The sequence below is a fragment of the Fulmarus glacialis genome, unplaced genomic scaffold (assembly GCF_000690835.1).
Source record: "Fulmarus glacialis isolate BGI_N327 unplaced genomic scaffold, ASM69083v1 scaffold30955, whole genome shotgun sequence".
Taxonomy (NCBI): Eukaryota; Metazoa; Chordata; class Aves; order Procellariiformes; family Procellariidae; genus Fulmarus; species Fulmarus glacialis.
The window spans coordinates 78,129-97,901 of NW_009215578.1; the positions used below are offsets into that span (position 1 = coordinate 78,129).

The window sequence follows — 19,773 nt, forward strand, 5'->3', positions numbered from 1 at the left end:
GTGCTAACCAGGCACGTTACAGCTCAAGGTTTCTGACCTAAGAAGAAACAGAAGCAGCTTCATGACTTCAATCCAACTAGCAATGAAGTGTCCAAGGGCTGAATGGGAGCGGAGGACAGAGACCTGATCAGCATCAATTACATGAAAGAGGCAATTACAAGGAGCAGGAGGAAAGGCCAATTAAAGTCGCAAAAAAACCACACGACAGACTGCTGGAGGACACAGTTAGCTAATGGAGGTCAGCTTCCTGAACCTGCCAACTATAAACCACAAATTTTAAATAACTAGTAAAGAGTAAAGAGCCAGGAGTAATTTTCAGGTTGGAGATTACATGCGTGCTCAGGGGTCCTATTATCCCCACCATGCAGTTTCATTATGGGATGGCTCTGCAGGCTCCCCTTCCTTCATAGATGGGAGGCTGCATCATCACTATTCAGGACCTGCGTACAAGCATTGGTCTGCTGCTGCTCATGGGGTGTATCCCTAGCTATGGGACCTATGTGCAAGCTGCCCCCAGCTCACAGAGGCTTGAATGCTCCCACTGAACCTCAGATGATAGGAACAACACAGGTAATCACTAGTAAGAAGGAGGTCAGATCAGGACAAGTGTCAGGAGAACATTTGTATGAATGTATTGCTTGTTCTTTTATTTTTCTAGAAACATTTGTACCTAACCTAAGTGTCAAAGTAATGATCCTTCATCGCAAAACTGTTTTTAAATTTATACTGAGGAAGCTGTGAGTTACAATTGCAACACAGATATTATAACAACAAGACTTTTCTCATATTCCAACCACATTTAGAACTGTGGAGTTTCTTGTAGCGTATTAATATGGAACAAAGTTCTCAAGCTGAAGATAGCTGCCAAAGATCAAAGGTAGCTGTCTTTGTTAGAAAGAAAAGAGAGTTTAGTTTGCCAGCTATCCTCAAAAAGCTTTCTAGTGAAATAAATGCCAATTTGATTATTTAGTACTGTAACAAAACACAGCGTGATGGTATTTGAACAAGATAGCATCGCTGATAGTTATAGCTTTCAGTGTGCAAATCTAAACTGTCCTGACAGCAGCCACTAATTTAAAAATAATTACACAGAACTCACTAGGAGCTTTTGTTAGGAACTGCTTTTTTGAAAGCTTTGCTCAGAATTATAGGTCCATTAGAATCATGAATTGAAAAGGAGCAGAAAACATTATTTTGTTTAGAGAAAGTTCCTGTTCATTTACATCCCTGTAAAATGAAAGCTAGGAGTTGCTTTGTTTTATACCCTAAACATGAGTTGAACAGCTCTTAAAACGATTTCAGTTGTAGGGACTGAAAATCTCTGGATGTGGCACAGACAAAATGGTATTATCCAGGATGTAAATCTTGTGGATGCAAAATGTTTTAGAGAAAAGCTCCTTAGAATACTTTGTAGAATGGGACAAGAGCTGTGTAGCTACTGTCAGTGGGAGGATCTCAAAAAAACACGTAGAAGGTGATTCTAACTTGTGGAGAGGGCTAGAGACCCTTGGTCCCTGAACTTTCTCAGTCCAGAAAACTTTTACCTGTTGATTTTGTATAGCTACAATATAAAGAAAATATTTCCAACAGAATTTTGAAAGACCATTTATTTTTACAGAGCTAAAGCATTCACTTGTTAGTTTGCTAGTGCTCCTTACCTGGTTTATTGAAGAAAGACTTCCAAGCCATAACTATCCTTGTATACTCTTCCCATGCATCACTGCTACTTATTCTATGCTCAAAAGAAAGCCAGCTTACTCTTCCAAATACTATAAACGGCAGAAAATCCTTTTCCCTGTTCTCCGCTTTCAGAGACTTTAAATCAAGGGAAGTCCAACTAAATTCTGGCCTTTCTTCCCTTTCCATAGTTCTCTTCTATTTTTATTTCAGTTCCTAATGAACCAAGAAAATAAGACAGAGGCAATGGGAAGGAGAAGGAAAACAATATAGAAGTTCCTTGCACTTGTCTAACCAAGTATGTAGACATGTATTAGTATCTTTGTTTCCTCCAGCAACTTGTAGAAATGATAATTCCTTTCAATCAAAGCTTTAAAAAAGTATTAAAATGGGATTTGGACAGCAGAGGATATTCCCTATAGAGTACTACAGTTTCATGAAAGGTCAAAATTCAGGGTGTCTTTACTCCACAGTATTGCTTAAACATATTTTGTGTAACTAATATATCCAGGCAATATTACTTTCAGTGATTAAAAATACATATTTCTGGCTTCTTGGAAATCAGAACAGCAAACAATGGCAGGTGTTAAATTTAGGCTGTTTGTACTCCATACAGGATGAAGAAGATTGGAAAAATTCATACCACTGCTTATGGGAGAAAAATGCTTAAGTGTGTCAGACATATATTTCTTTTCCTAGAATCAACAGCTCTTTACAAAGTCCAAGCTCACTGACAGATACAGACACTTACCATGATGAGGAGAACAGATTCCATAGCTTGCTTTACATTTTTGCTCTCCAGGCTCTTATTCTAAGCTTTGAAAGAGGGAATATGTTTCTAGTCAAAATCACTTCACTGCAAAATGCATGTTATCACATGGATAGCATTTTGTGAGATCATCAAAGACAGAAATTCTAGTTCTAGCTTCATTTTAAAACCTTCTGAAAATGGAAGAGTAAGAAAGATTGGAGAGCGTGTACTTGTACATGAAAAGAATAAAAGACCTTCTAATAATCCAGATGAAGGAGTAATGAGTATATTCAGTAGCTTTCAAAGACAGGATTCTGATGAGATTTAACTGGACAGACAAAGGACATTTAATGAAGTTAAAAGTTGACAAATGCAAAGCAATGCAGATGTGATGGTAAAAAAATCTAACTTTTTTTTCCTAAATTAAGCATATGAAAGCTTAATGTAGGAAACTTAAAGGCACTGCAACATCCTGGGCAGCTCATTCTATCTGCTGAATGAGCAGAAATTGTAAAAAAATAGACAGAACATTGAGAAACAAAATGAGTCTTTTATTATTTGACAAATATAAGTCTGAAAGTATTAAAATTCCATTACAGAAATTAATACGGCAGCTCCATGTAGAGTCTTTAGCTACGCTACTTGTGAAATGATATCACAGGGTTAGAAGAGGACCAAAAAATTCAGAGTGAAGAATTACAAGCCAAGAACTTTGCAGTCAGGACTGACTAGCTTAGCTATAGATACCAGACTTATAGACCATCTAAGCTTATGTAAAAAGGAAAACAATGGTCAGTGTAACACCATTGTACTGACTTTTCAATTCTTTAACCTCTTCTAATATCATAAGAGTTTAATAATTTGGATGGACAGGAAGAAAAACTCTGATCTTAACTCAGAGCAAGTGGTGGTCAGATCTCAGCAGTGGTAATGCCACCAGTTCAGATCATAAGATGAAACAGTGTGTCTATAGCTAATGGATATCCATTTATGAAAATCTGTTGAGAAGTCAGCCAACAGGCCAATTTTTATACATTGCAGTATATTTTATGGACTAAGACATTTGGAGGTGAACTGGTGTCCTGTATGAGATACAGAGCCTTTTAAAATCATATCTGTAGCTGTTTTAAATGAGAATTATCTTTGATATTATAGACAAAGCTGCATAGAGTAAGCTTGTAGGTAAAGTTCCAGGAAGTAAGGGTTGGATCTAACTGAATTGCTTAGTGAAAAGACATAAGATTATTTTCCTCTATGTGCTAATCTCACGCTGAATGGATTTTGGCTTTGAATGTACCGAGTAGTCAAGACAACTACTACCAGTAATAGACTTAGCACTATTAATAACAGTATACCTTAAATAAAGTAAAGCAGACGCAGTTCTGGTCTGATAAGCACAAGAAAGGAAGATGTGCAACTATATAGATGCTTACCACATGATAGTTTAGAGTCTGTTTACAACTGGCAGTCCTAGCAGGGAGCTATGGCTCCTCCAGTAAGTCCTCATTTAAACAAACAGCTGTGCTAGAGTTTATTCCAAGTCTAAAAACCCCAGACAATACAGACTAATGATCAGGCTTTTCTATGGAATTAGATATCTTCCACAAAGATGCAAAAGAATATGTACATGCATATGTGCTAAAACACATGAGCATATGCAGCACTGAAGTTATGTACTGATACAAATGCTGTAAGTCAAATTTGGAAACGGATTCTATAAGAGTGCACTACATGAAACAGCAAAAAAGCTGGTAAAAGTATGCACAGAAAAATACAAAAGGGCTTTCATATTCCGTCACCTATTATGTAAGTTAATCTAACTTAAAGTACTGCTCAAAAAGTATCGTATGTTCGTAAATATTAAATGCTAGATTTTATATACTAAGTAATGATGTGGTTGTCTGTCCTTTCAGGAAATGGTGAACACAGAAATTCAGGGTGTAAGCACAGTTGTCCTTCAATGCTGTACGAAGCTTTCTGAGAATACTCGCTTGTACATCTGCAGACTGCCACACTAAGATGCTGGAAAGGAGTTTACTAGTGGTTGCATAAAGTCTGGCCTTAAATCCCGGTTAAACCTAGAAAATGCATGTTGATTAGACTCACAAAATAACACTTTCATTGCCTTTCTTTCCTCTGTCAGCTAGAATAAAGCGAGTTACTTATTTCACAGCCTTTTTGAATCATATATGCTTTTTTCTAGCCATCTACTTCATTTCCTAAAACACTTAGAGTTCTTCATTAAAAAACTCCACGGGTTCTGGAAGGAGTATTCTGTGGCTTCACCCTGTCAGGCCCCAGTGACATAAAAAGCATTGCTCTATTATTATTATTATCAACAAAATTCTGGTTTGGCATGTATGCTGATCCTAGTTACTTTTAACGGCAAAACCTCCAAAGAGAAAAGGATTGATATGATGAAAAATGGAGGTCAGACAGAGTTTAAATACACCAGAATAGGAGAGAGACTTAAAATATGGCATTAATAAAGGAGATCCTGTAGTTTAACAGCATGACATATTTCTTATTGAATAATTCAAAAGAGAGTCTCGTTCAGAACCCTAACCTAAGTGATAATTAACCACAGCAACATACTTACTTTCAACAAAAATATAAAATAAGATCTAATTTATGACCATTTCCAGTGGCAAAAAATGAAGTTCTCTAATTTATCTCTGAAAAAAGACACTAGAAGAGAAACAAAATGAAAGAGGAGCTTTAAAATAAAAAAGCATTTCAAAGGCTAGATTCCTGCGGGCATTTCAGTGCCTAGGGCATACTGCTCTGGTTAGCCCTTGGAATTCGTCATTGCAAGAGTGAGGTGATTATTTCTCTTTAGGAGAAATCTCTTCTATGCCAGTAAACACAGAATAGAAGTTGTACATTTTCTAAACTGAGGTATGCATACATTTGGACTGAGAAAGCAGCACACCAGAACCCATGTATTTTTTTTTTTAATTAAAAAAAGGGCAAACTGAGCCTGCGCAATTCTTTGAAACTGAGTTGAGAAACTCCTCCAGCAGCTGATTACACAGTACTCTGCCTGCTATAACATGTTTTTCACACTTTGGTACATCACATTATTTCACAACTGGAAAGTGAGGGGATACGACAGCTATTTACAGAACTCAGAAAATTTGGTAACACAGAGCAGAAGGTAACTAAATCATAGATAAATGGAGAAAGGTTTCTTAATATAAGTTATTAAGTGTGCTCAGTAAAACTGCTTCCACTGTTATCAGCCATATTATCTACAATACATTTGATTCAAATTACAAATCCAACAGTAATACAACAAAAAAACCCTAGCTGATAAGCCATAAGATTTCAATTGAATGCTTCCATTAAACATACATATATGATCTACCTTTAAATTAAACGGCACCTGACTCATGCATTTTATTGTTCTAAATATTGCAGTCACACCAGCAGAGTATTTTCATAATAATGCTAAAACTGTTTTATTAACTTGTATTCTGTGCATGTTTTAAGTGATTAGTAGTACTGATCAAGGATGCAGAAGGACAGATGTTTAATTGGCAGTAAGAACACAAGAGTGAATTCTCAGTTGTCAAGTTTCAGGCAGAAGTTCAAGAGAAATACATGCCCATAGCTAAAGCTGAGTCTCATTACTGAGTTTTAAATGCCTATTTAAGACCTCCTTGATTAGTGAAGTATTGAAGCTTATTTATTCTTGCCTCAGAACCTTAGTTTACTTCTGATTTAGATGCACAGGAAGGCAAAGACAGATCTGTATAAGAAGAAGGTAGTCTCTATTAAAAATCTGCAAGTCATGAGGATGATTTACATTTGAGAGAGTCAAGGTATTTTGTGTGGACTCAGCTGAAACTAAGATGTGAACTCCTCCCTGCAACATTTCTCAGCAACAACACAACACCTAATCATGCCAAACTAGCCTGCTTGCAAGTATGCTTTTCCTTTGAAGAGACATTACATCCTTGTAATTTCCAGCAACCCATTAAACTTTTTCAAAATTTCATTTCAGGGACGGAACTACAGATATGACTGTGATCTTCTTCCTGTATTTGCTTCTTCGCATTCATATTGACACAATCTACCTTCCTCAGCATCTGATTAAGTATTTGCATATTTTGTCATACAATATAATCAAAATAAAGTCTCTACACCTCTATTATTATCCATTTCCACTATCTTCAGTTCAAGTATTTAAGATACAGACCTGGTGAAACCAGAAGCTGTACAGTGTCAGTGAAATTCTGTGAATCCTTATTTAGAAAGGTACCAGCTCCTAAGAACATAATGTTCTGCTGGCTATCTCTTTCTCTGCATAGAACTCAGCAGTCTTGCATTCAGTCATCTTCACTTCTATAAAGTGGGGTTCTATCTCTGAAAAAAGGCTGCTATGGCCCTTTTGACATTGACATAGTAACTATACAATGTATAATGCAATGGGGCCACTGGGACACAGTTTTCTCCTAACTATCTGAAAAAAAACTAACATAAAAGTCTCTGGAAAAGTTTAAGAAGTTTTAGAATACAGTATTTATTTGGAAAGCAGCCGAAAACTAAGTAATTTCTCGTTAGTTCTTTCTTCTGCTGCTTATTGAGAGTTTCTTCTTTTTAACTTACCAGGCATTATAATATTGGAAAAACCTAGTTTCCTTGTTATGGATACTCCATGGGTAAACATGGATGTATACTCTCTCCTAATTTGTTCTATGTCTCCATGAAGCAACTGAAGAGAAACTGCCAGACCTGAAAATGAAGAGAAAAACAAGGAAAAATAAGACATTCAAACAGATTATGGTCATCACTACTTGTTAAACATTATATAGACTTGCAAGTATATATGCATTCCTGAGAACTCAGAAAATTCAGAGGAAGTTCAATAATACCAAGCCAACTCACCTCAAATTTTTTTATATATTTGGGAAGGGTACCAACATCCAGAAATCAATAAAGATTTGAAAACAACTACCCATGAAAAAGCATTAGCAAATTATTACTGATGCGTAACTGAACTACGATGACAAGTTAGATCAAAATTATCTCAATAGGGATGGACTGAGGCCTTAAGTGGAAAAAGGATTAGAAAAATGTCAACTTAGAGAAACGTCAATCAGTAATATTTGCTACCACTTTAATTTTTCACTTCCTTCAACACAACGCTGTCTTCACTGACATACAAGAAAACTATGGTCCCTATCTATGGGAGAAACGTGGAAGTCTCATTACAATGCATCACTTAACCTAATACAAAGTTATACAACTTATTAATCCAAAATCTGAAGAAACAAACTCTAATAAACCAATATGTCATAATCAGTATTTTTTACTTAGGTACAGTAATTTCACAATGACTGAAATTACAACTTTTTTCCAATATTCATCAGATTTAATCAATCATGCTCTTTCCTATGTTTGCTAGAAGACATATAAAATGCAAGGGTGGCCATATAATCATTTTCCAATATTTATTCATCTAGAACCAAGGAAAAATAACTTCATTTACTATATCCGTAGTATACAAATAAATTGCAAACAGTATACTTCATTACAGTTGAGATTAACAAGAACAACAGGCATGCCTTTTCATTATTTCAAACATTATCACTAAGGCAACTGTCAGGATGATACAGCTTGTAAAGATTAATCTTCCCTGACCTTCAACATTACTACAGCATATCACGTGTCAACATACCGATCAAGGAGACGGTAAGAGCAAACTCTTCATATACACTGAATAACTGGAGATAAACAGACAACTCAGAAGAGTCATAATTAACTTTAGATTAAACTTAAGTAAATAACATGTACACACAGACTGAACAACAAGGTCATCAGTCCTTTGGGCTTCGGAAGAAATTTCCCCTACAACCATGTTACTATTTAACTGAATAAATTCACTTCAAGTTTGATGGTTCTTAAATCAGAGCTTGAAAAATCTGTACTAAGTACTGCCAGTCCAGGCTACTGCACTGAAGAGATCAGAGATCTAACTAGCATGTCAACTTTCATCTTTTTCCTCTTACCTACAGTTACATTTTATTATTTTGGCAACTCCAGAAAATGTGATACTCTGACCAGACTTCCATTCTCTTATGAAAAATAGCTCACCTGCACATGTCCAACTGAGTACATAAACAAATCTTACAAGGAAAAAAATTCAGTGAAGTCTACTCTATTTTAAGGACTGCATTTAATGCCATGGACATTAATTATTTTCGTAATGGGAATTCGTTCTGTGGTTATCCAGTTAACAACTTTTAGGAAGTAGTGACAATTATTATTGGTGTAGACGAGAAAACAAACCACACTGTAGCCAGCTGATGGCACAGGAGGTTGGTAAGAAGTCATACAGGCAAAATTCAGATTCTGTTAGAGCTAGTGGAAAGTTTTTCATTGCTGGATGGGAAGAGCTAGGCTGGGTATAGCTTACTTACAAATATGGATATTTATCCCACCTTCAATCTTGTTTCTTTTATATTTAAAGAAATTGTTATACATACATATGTATATTCATACCCCCATATGCCCCTATTGCACTGTTTCCTTGGTAACCTAAAAAACATTTGCCTTTGCTTCAGATCACATCAACCACAACAGCGTTAATCAGATATTGTACACCGCCTGGTGCTGAGTAAAGTTATTGTGTTTTCTTAACAAAAAGTTGTAGACCTCAAATCCAATTAGTACTACAGTTTTCTTTGTGTACAAATTTCACAGATTTCCTTGAAGAATTTTATTTAGCTCAAAAATGAGATAAATGTCAAAAAACCTCACCAATAGCAAAATAGTTTTAACTTGAGAAATAAGCTGCCTGTCAAGGATTTGAAGTACTTGCTCATGTAAGGCGAGAAAGGTATTAAGAGCTCTGTATTTCACAGCATTCATTGTTAGAAAATGAAGAGTCATCTTTTTATACGCAAATGCATCAAGGAAATCTCTCACTGAACACACTTAAAACATGGTTTAGTCGTTTTACCTATAGTTTAAATACATCTTTGGAATATAAATGGTATGCATCCCCCAACTCTTCAGAATAATGAAGAACATTGGATTAAAGATAGCAGAGTTACTTAAAAATTTTATACGGTGTAAACAGTCCAGTACAATAGGAAAAAAAACAGAATGGAAACAGAGCAAAGATGCCCAGAGAAGGAAGTCTGAAGAACATCTGAAAACCAAGGTTTCAAGTTAACAATCTTGCCACAGAGGATCAAGCTGCCAAATGAAAAGGGAATTGACAAGAAGATATGATAAATGCGGTAAAAATGCTGAAGTTAGGAGCATAAAGACTTTATATAATCAATGAAAAGAAGGCGATCCCCAATTAAGTGTTCTGATTGGTCTCTCAAAGCTCCACTAATTTTGCAAGGAAACTAGGTCCCCCTGCATTAAGCACCTAAAATCAGAAGATGCATACCATTAGTGAGGTGTGACACCCAAGTTACAGAGTAGGTTGCTTGAATTCCCACTGATTTTTTACATTCAGGGTCTTGTGATGGGCAAAAAGAACACACTATATGAAAAGCCAGGAACTTATTTTTAGTTCTAATGAAAGTTATAACAGTCTAATCAAAGAGTTATTATTAGTCCGTTTACAATGATACTAACACACTCCAAACAAAATACTGTTAAAATGACATATATACACACAATCTTTCCAGTATCTACCCCTTGCTCACCCTTCCACTGCCCCTCTGGGGTCTTAAGGTCAATGGTTTCAACATGGGAAGGTGGTGTATGGTGACTGAGTTATCAGCATCCCAAGTCCTTTGCCATGAGGAATAGGATGTTGCCTGTTTCTTCCTCCTCTCTCTCTAGGCTCCTCTTGGAGTAATTTTTATGTTTGTTAATTCAGTTTATACCTTGTTATTTCTTCACTGCAAGTCCACATTACATCTTCATTCATCATATATGATGTGTTTTATATATGCCACATATCTGTTCTTTGTTCTCTTTGTTTCCCCTAAAACTGGTTTTATTCTGCTCTCAAGGTCACACTATTTGATGATGAGTAATTGGCCACTGGTGAGCTGTTCATAGGTCTGGGGCCTCTAGTATCATCCCATGCCAGTACTTTCAAGGCCTCAGTTATGATCACATATCTTTACTCTTCTATGTTCCATTTTAGTCTAGGGTTATAGATAGCTAACTCTACACAGAGTAACTACATGTTATAACTATCTATTAAATACAAAACATATATACAAAAGTGGGTTACACCACACAATTGTACAAAGCTAAGCAAGAGCTAAAATAAAGTAGATATAATTTATTATTTTGTCATTAGATAAAGCTTTTAGTCAGAACAAATCTCCAGGCAGGTTAAGACAAGTCCAGCCAGCCAAAGCCAGACAGGTAATGAGGACTGTGTTGCCTGCTAAACATAAAGCCTGTGGCCAGTTACAAGCCACAGCAATCCCATATTTATGGGTCTACAAAAATACAATACACTTGCCAAAGAAACTAGACACCCATCATGACTGAGGAACCATGCATCTGAAATAAAAGTCATGGGGTACTTTAAAAAGATTGAATAATACACATTTTACAAGGGACTGAAGTTTGTATCCTTATTATAAATCAAGCTACCTGACTATCAGTTAGAGTTAACTAACATCATTTAAAACATACTGACACGTCACAGAGCAATTCAGATTTTCAGAAGGTTGCACATTCAATTGAAGCGAAGAGGGACTCCCTCAGACACACTGCAAAACAAAGTGGAATGAAGAGGAACTGACTAGTTGAAAGACACCACCTTCCTCACCAAAATGTAACCAGAATTTTGCATACCTAATGGCCAGAAAGCCACTAAACTCACCTTACAAGTGATTAAAGCTATCTCTATGGAGAAGAAAGGAAGGGGTGGAGGGGAAACTTTACTGCTCCTGGAAAGGAAGGTTTAATCAGCAGACAATAATGAGACAGGGTCAAGGTGGAGCAGGCTTCCAAAGAATTTGGTCAGCAGCCAGTCTGGGAAAGATGGAGAAGATACTCAAGGAAAAGGAATGCAATCAAAAGAACGCAGAAATATTCTTTTTGTATATGGAGATAGAAAGTTAATTCATTAACATTTCTCCGATGGTAACATGAATACTTTTTCTGTCACTTAAGAAAGGTAATATCCTTTAGTTTTAATTTATTCCACTCTGATGATGTATGTCAACATCAGTTCTTTCTCATCTCATTTCATGCACTAGACAATAAAATTATCAGCTTTAGAAAAAAATTAGAGCATGCCTGCTGGAATAGCTGTACATGGACAAAGCAAAGTAGAAAACTGTAACATGCTACCATATACTGCATCTGACTGTGGTTGATATGATCTTTACACCATCTATGAGACCTAGAATCTATCCAAAATTTCATAACTATAAATTTTCCATTTCTAGAACATTAGGAGCTAAAACGTGACAATGAAAATGATTATTCAGTCTCTGAAGGACTGGCACATTTTCTTTAATTAGGTACATAGTGTAGCTTTGTCCCCTCAGAAAAAATTTGAAATTACTTCCTTAGTGGTAATTAAAACCTCTTGTGTTAGCTATTATTCTTTATTTACTCCAGGTTTGAAAATGTTACCACAAAACTCTGTGTGGTACTGCAAACAGATCTGCTTTTATTTCCTTTGCAATTTCTCACAATTAACTTGTACCACAGTTTACCACAGATTATTTTTATCATTCAGATGAAAGAGTATACAGAAAATTGACAAGTTGCTGAATAAGCATTCCAGATTTTTGTTAGATCCGTCATTTTACTTTAAAACAGCTTTTATACTGCATTATTGATTTCTGCATTTAGTTATGACAAAAGGCAACTGTTCATTACGCTTACAGACCACTTATTTGCATTTGAGCTTCTCGGGGGAGGGGAAAGCATTTACATTCAGCTTCTATCTACGGGCAACAGAGAATCCTATATCATATTAAGAAGAAAATGCTTAGCAGCTGCTCAGGAAGCTGATAGAAAAAAAAACCTCGGACAGAATGCTATTTATTCAGCACTGTTTGTATTTTAAGAAAGCTAATAAAATAAGGCATCTGTCCAAATAAGGCTGCCTAAGGGTGTTAAAAGTACTCTGAAAGCATACAGGTGTTCCCGTTTCTAGTAGTATTTAAAGTGTCTAAATTACCACTGCAAAGATAAAACCAGTCGATTTCCACATTGTTATTGGCAAACAGATGATTTATTGATTTAACGTGATCTGGGAAAAATAATTGTATAAATCTGGTACAATTTGGCCACAGCAAAATCTATGTAGTAAATCCCACAAATTACAGTCTAGGAACAGAGACAAAAAAGAGGGGTAGATTCAACGCTCGCCGGCCTTGTTAAAGACGTGATTGTGATCACTTTGAATTATCAAAGGAAACTCCAAACTCTTTCTCTCTTCCTCAGTTTTAAATTCTGTTTTTTAGCTCAGTAAAAAAGAATGCAGGAAGAACAGCCTTTGCAAAATTTTGACAACTTTCTTGGAGCTCATGAATTAAATCAGCTCTTGTACCTAAGGCTTTTGTCAGAAATGCCCTCAAGTGTGGAAAGTTAGGATTTTTTTCTTCTTCACATGGAACATAAACACTTAAATGCAAATGGCATTACATTATCACAAGAAAAGTGGCTTGGAATTTATTTACAGGGGACATGGTAGAGCCTCAAGTGTTTCTTACCAGAATCACCATAGAATGAAGGTTAAAGGACCAGAAGGCTAAGTGACTATTATAAGCATCTAGTCTAACCTCCTTATACAGGCAATAAAGATCTCAGCAATAATTTCTCCAATTCTTACCTTAGTATGCCCATTGATGCCCTTTTCTATTAACAATATACACAGCATGTCAATACCCATTTCCACACTACATTGTTATATTATAAAGGTGAATCATCTTGCTCAAAAATTTTTAAAATTACCTTTTTACATACTGTTTTGTTAAATATTAGGCAGTGCACAAAATACACAATTTTAGAATTATAAGTGTTTTATATTGCTTCTAGTGCAAATAACAGACAAAAGGTTCCAGGGAAACACCTGTTATTTTCTCCTTCATGAAGTGCAGCTCTGCCATGCAAACAGCTTTTACACCATTGTTTTAGAAATTTAGCTACATGCATTCGAATTACGTGTCTTATTTCAAATAGAGAAACAGTTTAACTGAGACCTAAAGAAAGTGTTAAAAACCAAATCTGCACCAGTGTAAAAGCCCAGGTAACGTCTGTAATGAATCTGTAAATATAACCCCTGAAGGAGCTAAAATCATGCATATATGTTCTATAATTTATCATTTGAAGTAGTCTTAAGACTTTTTATTCTTTCAGTAGATAAAGTAAAGGAAGTGAACAACACTATTTAATAGTAACAAGCAGAATGAATTTTTGGAAAAGGCTTATAAAAACCTCACTGCTAAGACATAACCCAACTCCAAGATGGAAGTATGAGCCAGCTGTTCTCATTATGTAGCCTTAGCTAGGAATTTCAGGGTTCAAATGGGGTGCCATTTCAATCACATGCATAATTGCAGAACTGAGATGAACAGCAAGTCATTAGCTTCTACTGGATGTAAGATGTCCCTGACAGTATCACAATGGCATGTTTTTCATTCTTCTCTAAAAACAAGTCTTTTAGCAAGACCCAAGAGGACAGTATGAATTTAACTTCATTAGAGCCCTCATCTCCAGCACAGTCTGCAAGCCACGTTACATGAAGGACACTTACAGATAACTACACCAAAAACCTAGCTTGAACTTGATTATTAGATTGCTGAACAATACCATCCACCCTGTAAAAAGTACTTGAAAAAGTAAAGTTCTACAAATCCTTGTCTAAAAACCTGCTCTAAAACTGGCTTTTTTATACGTCAAAGTTGTCACTCAGGGCCAAATGATCTTGAACAACAATTTATGTGCAAAATTCTCTATATATTTAATCTTTCAGCTTTAGCATTTGTTGAGAACAAAAAGGAATGCCTTAATTCATTGTGTACTTAGTAAAGCAATATGAGCACTATTCTTATTTTAAATGTATTTCAAATAGCAGCCTTCAGTGACAACTAATTTTTAAACACATCAAAATGGAATACACATAATCTCCTTGTCACAAAATGTAACAAAGATTAAAACTGACAGATGAATAAATTGTCACAGAACTAGAGTAATTAAACAAATGCACTTTCTGTTTAAATGTTAGTGATGTGTAGATACAAAATACATTTCAGAGCACCACCGACACATCTGTGAACCCTTCTGAGAACAGACAAACACCAGAGATCTTCTCTTCTCAGCTGAGCACAGACAGATGCAGGGGGTAGTTTGATGTGATTAATCATGTGCCCAGGAGTTACCTAAAAGTTACGTACTTTGTTCTGTTCTATCTTCTCTGTTGAGTATGTTACCACTCCTGCTCTCATTCTTCCTTATTTTCCAGTAGCCTTTGCTCCACTCATCTCTTCACTGTGAGCCTACACCTCCTTTTCGTGGCCAACAGCTATAGCTGCTCCCAGCAGGGAATGCACATTTTGTTTCCCATCTGACATTTCTCACGCTGATTCACAGGAAGATGTTCTCCTTGCAACAACTCTGAGTGGGGTAACGCTGTGAACTGCTGGGTAGTGTCACACAAACATAGTCACACTACTTCTTGTATATAGAAAAATACTGTAAGTTACCACAATTCTGTTCCTAGAAATACTGCAATCTGTAAACTTATACTGAGCTACCAATTCCCTGCTGTATTTGATCTCTTGTAGCTATTCATCATACAAAGTGTGGAAAAATGATGCTCCTCAGTTGTATCACTTCATGGGGCCTCTGCAGTTTCTCCACTGCAAGGTAAATAATGACTGTAACAGGCTTCCCCCTCTGAATCAAGGAATTTGTAAGCCAAAGCTTACTTTTGTGAAACAGGAGATGAAACAGACAAAGTGTATGGTTTTCCACCTGTTTTTTTTTAATTTCTCAGTGTTTGATGGTAACCATAGAGAAAAGATATTATTAGAGTGCCAAGAGGCTGTTGAATGCAGGGAAATAGGCATGGGAAGACATATACTGCCCCAAAACACACACCACTGTTTCTATCCAACTGCCTCCATTGCCATACTTGCTTCAGAACTTCCGTCTTGTCAGATGAGTTCATCCATTGGGCTGGTCTACCTCGTGCCTTCTCTGACTGAGTCTTATAAGACCACTGAGCTAGACTGAGATTTAGTACCAACTGACATGTACACTGGGGAAAAAACCCCGCAAATAAGGTAACAATAGTTCCCTAAAAACAAGGATGTTTGCTTTATGAAACTTTCTTTAGTCTGGTTGAATTAAAATGATAGCAGTGTAATGAAATTTGCCTTTGAATGAGCAACCTCACTGAACTTCAAAAAAGTTAGATCCCACTTTGAAGCTGGTTTCTCTTTGAACTGGTTGGACCACATAACCTCCTGAGGACCCTTCCAATGTAACTTACTGTATGATTTGATGAATAACTTTGCCTCCTAAGATGACAGTTTGTCCTTCTTCATGATGGGATTCTTGACAAACAACTGTCAACAATATGGGCTTCGAGTCCTCCATGCTTCAATCAGTGCGTTATGCAGTTGCCCAATTATTGACCAATCTCCTTTTGTTAGGCAGAATCACTTTGGATGACCCTCTGTCTGCAGATTTTTGCACAGGTACATGGAAACAAGTTTGAATTTATTACAGACAGTAAACTATCCATTTGAAAAACCTACGTGTGCATCTTTCTCTTTTAAAGAAAGAATTTAACAGTTTGTGGCTGACAGACTTAAGACAATCTTTTACAAATCAAACCACAACCTGGATTTGTCTTAAAAACAGCCTCCCAATTCAGGTCTTGCCTCCACCATACTTAAAAATTCATGTTCCTGCCAAGATATCTTACCAGATACAATATAATAATTTATGATTTTTTTCATTTTATGACCTAAACTGTACGCAAAAGGATATGATTTATGTAGCTTCTCCAAGAGCTGTATTTCGACCCCCTATACAACAGCTAAAAAATTAATACTGCCACCATATTAAAAAAAAAAGAAGGAAGAAATCACGCTTGAGCCCAGAGTGGCAAGAGAAATCCCACCATTTTGAATGTGTTTCCTCTAAAGCTTAAGGTCCTCCCATCAATTAAAGTTAACATATAATTAACAGTGTTTCCAGTGGAGTCACAATGTAGGTTTGGCATTGCTACCACAGAATACACCACACTGCATTAGTAAACATGCAATTAGGTTACATCACTCTTGTCTAGTTCATCAGAACATTCCAAGGTAATGGCACAGAAAAGGCCTTCCCACTACATTCGCTATTTTCGTGCAATCCACGCAAGAGTCCAAAGCTTGGATTTGGATCCAGACTAAAACTAAGCTATCCAGTCTTTCTTCTCAAAGGAGGGTGAAGAAAGAGGAAGTTGTAGTGCATTTTTCATCAGTTTTTTAATATGCTTTTTATAAGATAACTCATTGGAGAGAATATTCACATGTAACATGAGACCAAGGTTTAAATCTCTCCTCTATAGGATTTGCTAAGAGAACATGAATACAGATTACACTTAGGAAAATCACGCGCTTCTTGGCAAGCTTTAGAGCCACTTTCACTTTCACCATGGTATAATAAATATTTTCTGATTGTATACAAAGTTGAATAGTTGCTTCAGGGAAGTCTGAGAAGCCAAGTGATTAGCATGCTCTTCTGGGACATGTGAGACAGACTGAAAATCCTCTTCCAAATCAGAGTGTGACCCAAGACATTTTCTGCGCTTGAAGAATGTCTCAAGCACTGAAGTAAATAATTTCTATGGTAAACCTAGTGAATATTTATATATTTCCTGAAATAGCATGGGCACGAGAGTCACAGCAATCATCTCCAGCATTTTTTTTCAGCCTAGTGCTCAGGAAGCTAAATCTAGCCCACCCGTATCCTGACGGTGCAAGTGTCCTGGGCGCACCCAGCTATTCTCAACATCAAGCAGTGGCGGAAATGAAAGCTACCTTAGCTTTAGGTGCCTACAGGAAGATCTTGTGCCTAAGGCGGTACTTTGAAGATGCTGATGGTGTTTAAGTAGGGATTACAGTAAGAACCATCACTGTTTAACTGTGTAACTTGCTCACAGTCATAAGTGGGTAATTTTTGTGGACAAGAACCCTCTACCTTCAGAGTCCAAAGGACTGCTCCACACACTAGACATAAAAGACCGCTCCAATTACTAGACATTCCTTCCATCACCATGTGCTGTATTAAAAAAATTACATTTCAACTTTTGAAAGTCTAAAGAACTGGACGGGGGAAAAAAAAGGTAGTGTCATAGGCAAGAATATAAAGTTGCACGTGATAAATTCATACTGAAAATCGGAAGAAAAAAAGAAATCCATGACTCTACATAAGTATGTACAATTGAAGTTGCATTCTCTGATGTGTATTTATTTATTTTTGTATAAAACTGTGTTTAATGAGAACCAGACTGGGCCTTGTTCTCTTGCCCGTTGTCCTAAAATGTACGTCAAACCATTTTAAAAAATCAACAGGTTCACTCATGGCACAGTAATTCTGTGGGCAAATGAAGCAGCTATTATATGATCAATAACAGTTTACAAGGCACTTAATGTCTGCTGTATTAAAGAGAAAAGCAGCCCACATCCCGTACTATTTATTTACTGTAGTCCCAAGAAAGGTCCAGAGTATAGTTTCACGGTCACACCCAAACAATAAGATCTGCAACTATGACCCATACTGCAAATCCTACAAAGAGATATTAACATTTGACAGAAGCCCAAGCTTTGATATGAAAGCAATTGACTTTGTCTAGGCTTCACTATCTAAAACATACTATAAAGGGATAAAGGATGGGTTTATATGGTTTGAGATAAGCCAGTAACTGTTTTCTGTATCTGTAGTATACATTTCACTGATCTCTGCTCCTACAGATACAGGAATAGAAATGTGTTATTTTCCTTGTAAGACTGATGTAATTAGGTGTGATCTCTGTGCAGGAATATGCATTTTTCCACAGATATTTGCATTTTAAAACAAAATAACTAGCTTCTAATTCTAAGAAAAAATATTATAAGAAAAATGGTTTTTATAGCCAGCTCCACTTCAGATATTACTGAAACCTGGTTTGCTTAATAATTAAGAAATCATCTAGATCTAATAGTAGTTATTCTACAAATACTACAAACTCAATGTAAGAAATAACAATGCTGCTAGGCTGGACAATTTGGCCTTTGCATTAACGGTTTGACCTCCTACACTAGGCAATCAGGTGTCTTCCAGTAAGCTGATACCTGACACCAGCTACAAAGACTAGTTGTGAATGGGAATTTGATCCACTATCTGCTACTCTAGTCTTTGTTATGCTGGAAATTCATGCAGAAAACACATTCCAGTTCCCACTCCAGCAAATGATGCCTAAATTATCCATGAGACTGAGTCCTTCCATTCCTGCATCCACTGAGAAGAGGAAAGGGGCTCCTTTCTGGGCTGTATTAAGAAGTGACAGTCATTTGCCTTTATTTGATCTTTTTCAGACACAAGCTGAGAATAAGATGCAAGAGGATTCTGTACTTAAGAATTGTCATGAGTTGAAGTAGTACTTTTTTGGGGAGTGGCGGTTTGAATACTAAATACAAATGCTACAGTCTGGCAATATGTGTTTTACATGCAAGACACTGAAGGTACGTTTTGAGTTCCTTTTCAGTTTTCCCCAGAAAACTGGAAGAAGTTTTTTTTCTGAAGAATATTATGAATTATCTGATAAACTATTTCAGCAGTGGGACATAACAATTTGTGGAAACTAAAGACTTTGTGTGAAAATCTCCTGAGCTGAAAGAAACTGTACAGGACAGAATCTGAAGAGGGAACAAGCCTAGAGGATAGACAATCGTTTGAAGCATCTTTGCTATTGTTTGTTTACTGTGTTTCCTTTCTTAAGTCTTTTTAACGTGATTTGAAAAGGGCAAGTGTGATATAAATCAAAAATTCCATTTTTCCTGTATTTGGCTCATACCTACAAGGGTTCCTAAGAGAGAGAAAAGACCCATGCCTCCTGTAATGCAAGATTTTCTCCTTTTTTGATAACTATAAGGTGGCAGACAAGGCTAATGAGGCACCAGAACCAGCTATTCAACACTATTAGAGAAAAAGACAGCAAAGGAAAAATACAAACTAGCGTAACAACAGTATTTTCCATGAGGTGTCAGCAGAAGTATCCGAACGTATTGCTAAAGCCTTGCAAGCGCTTTTTCAGGCTGCTAAGCAGTTGCAGAGGAACAAATTTCACGTGTGCGATGTAAATAACCTTTCATAGTTTATCTTTTAGTTGCTCAATACTCAAAGTGGATTACTGCTCA

The 19,773-nt window shown here is 36.4% G+C and overlaps 1 protein-coding gene across 1 annotated transcript in view; it reads right to left on the bottom strand.

The window, feature by feature from the left end:
• Positions 1 to 19,773, bottom strand: part of DOCK4 (dedicator of cytokinesis 4) — a gene marked incomplete at both ends in the record, with an annotated part of 103,565 nt that overhangs the window by 77,639 nt on the left and 6,153 nt on the right. The window contains one exon of the mRNA XM_009578990.1: positions 7,040 to 7,165. Within this exon, the coding sequence (XP_009577285.1) occupies positions 7,040 to 7,165 (126 nt within the window). The remainder of the gene's footprint in view (positions 1 to 7,039; positions 7,166 to 19,773) is intronic.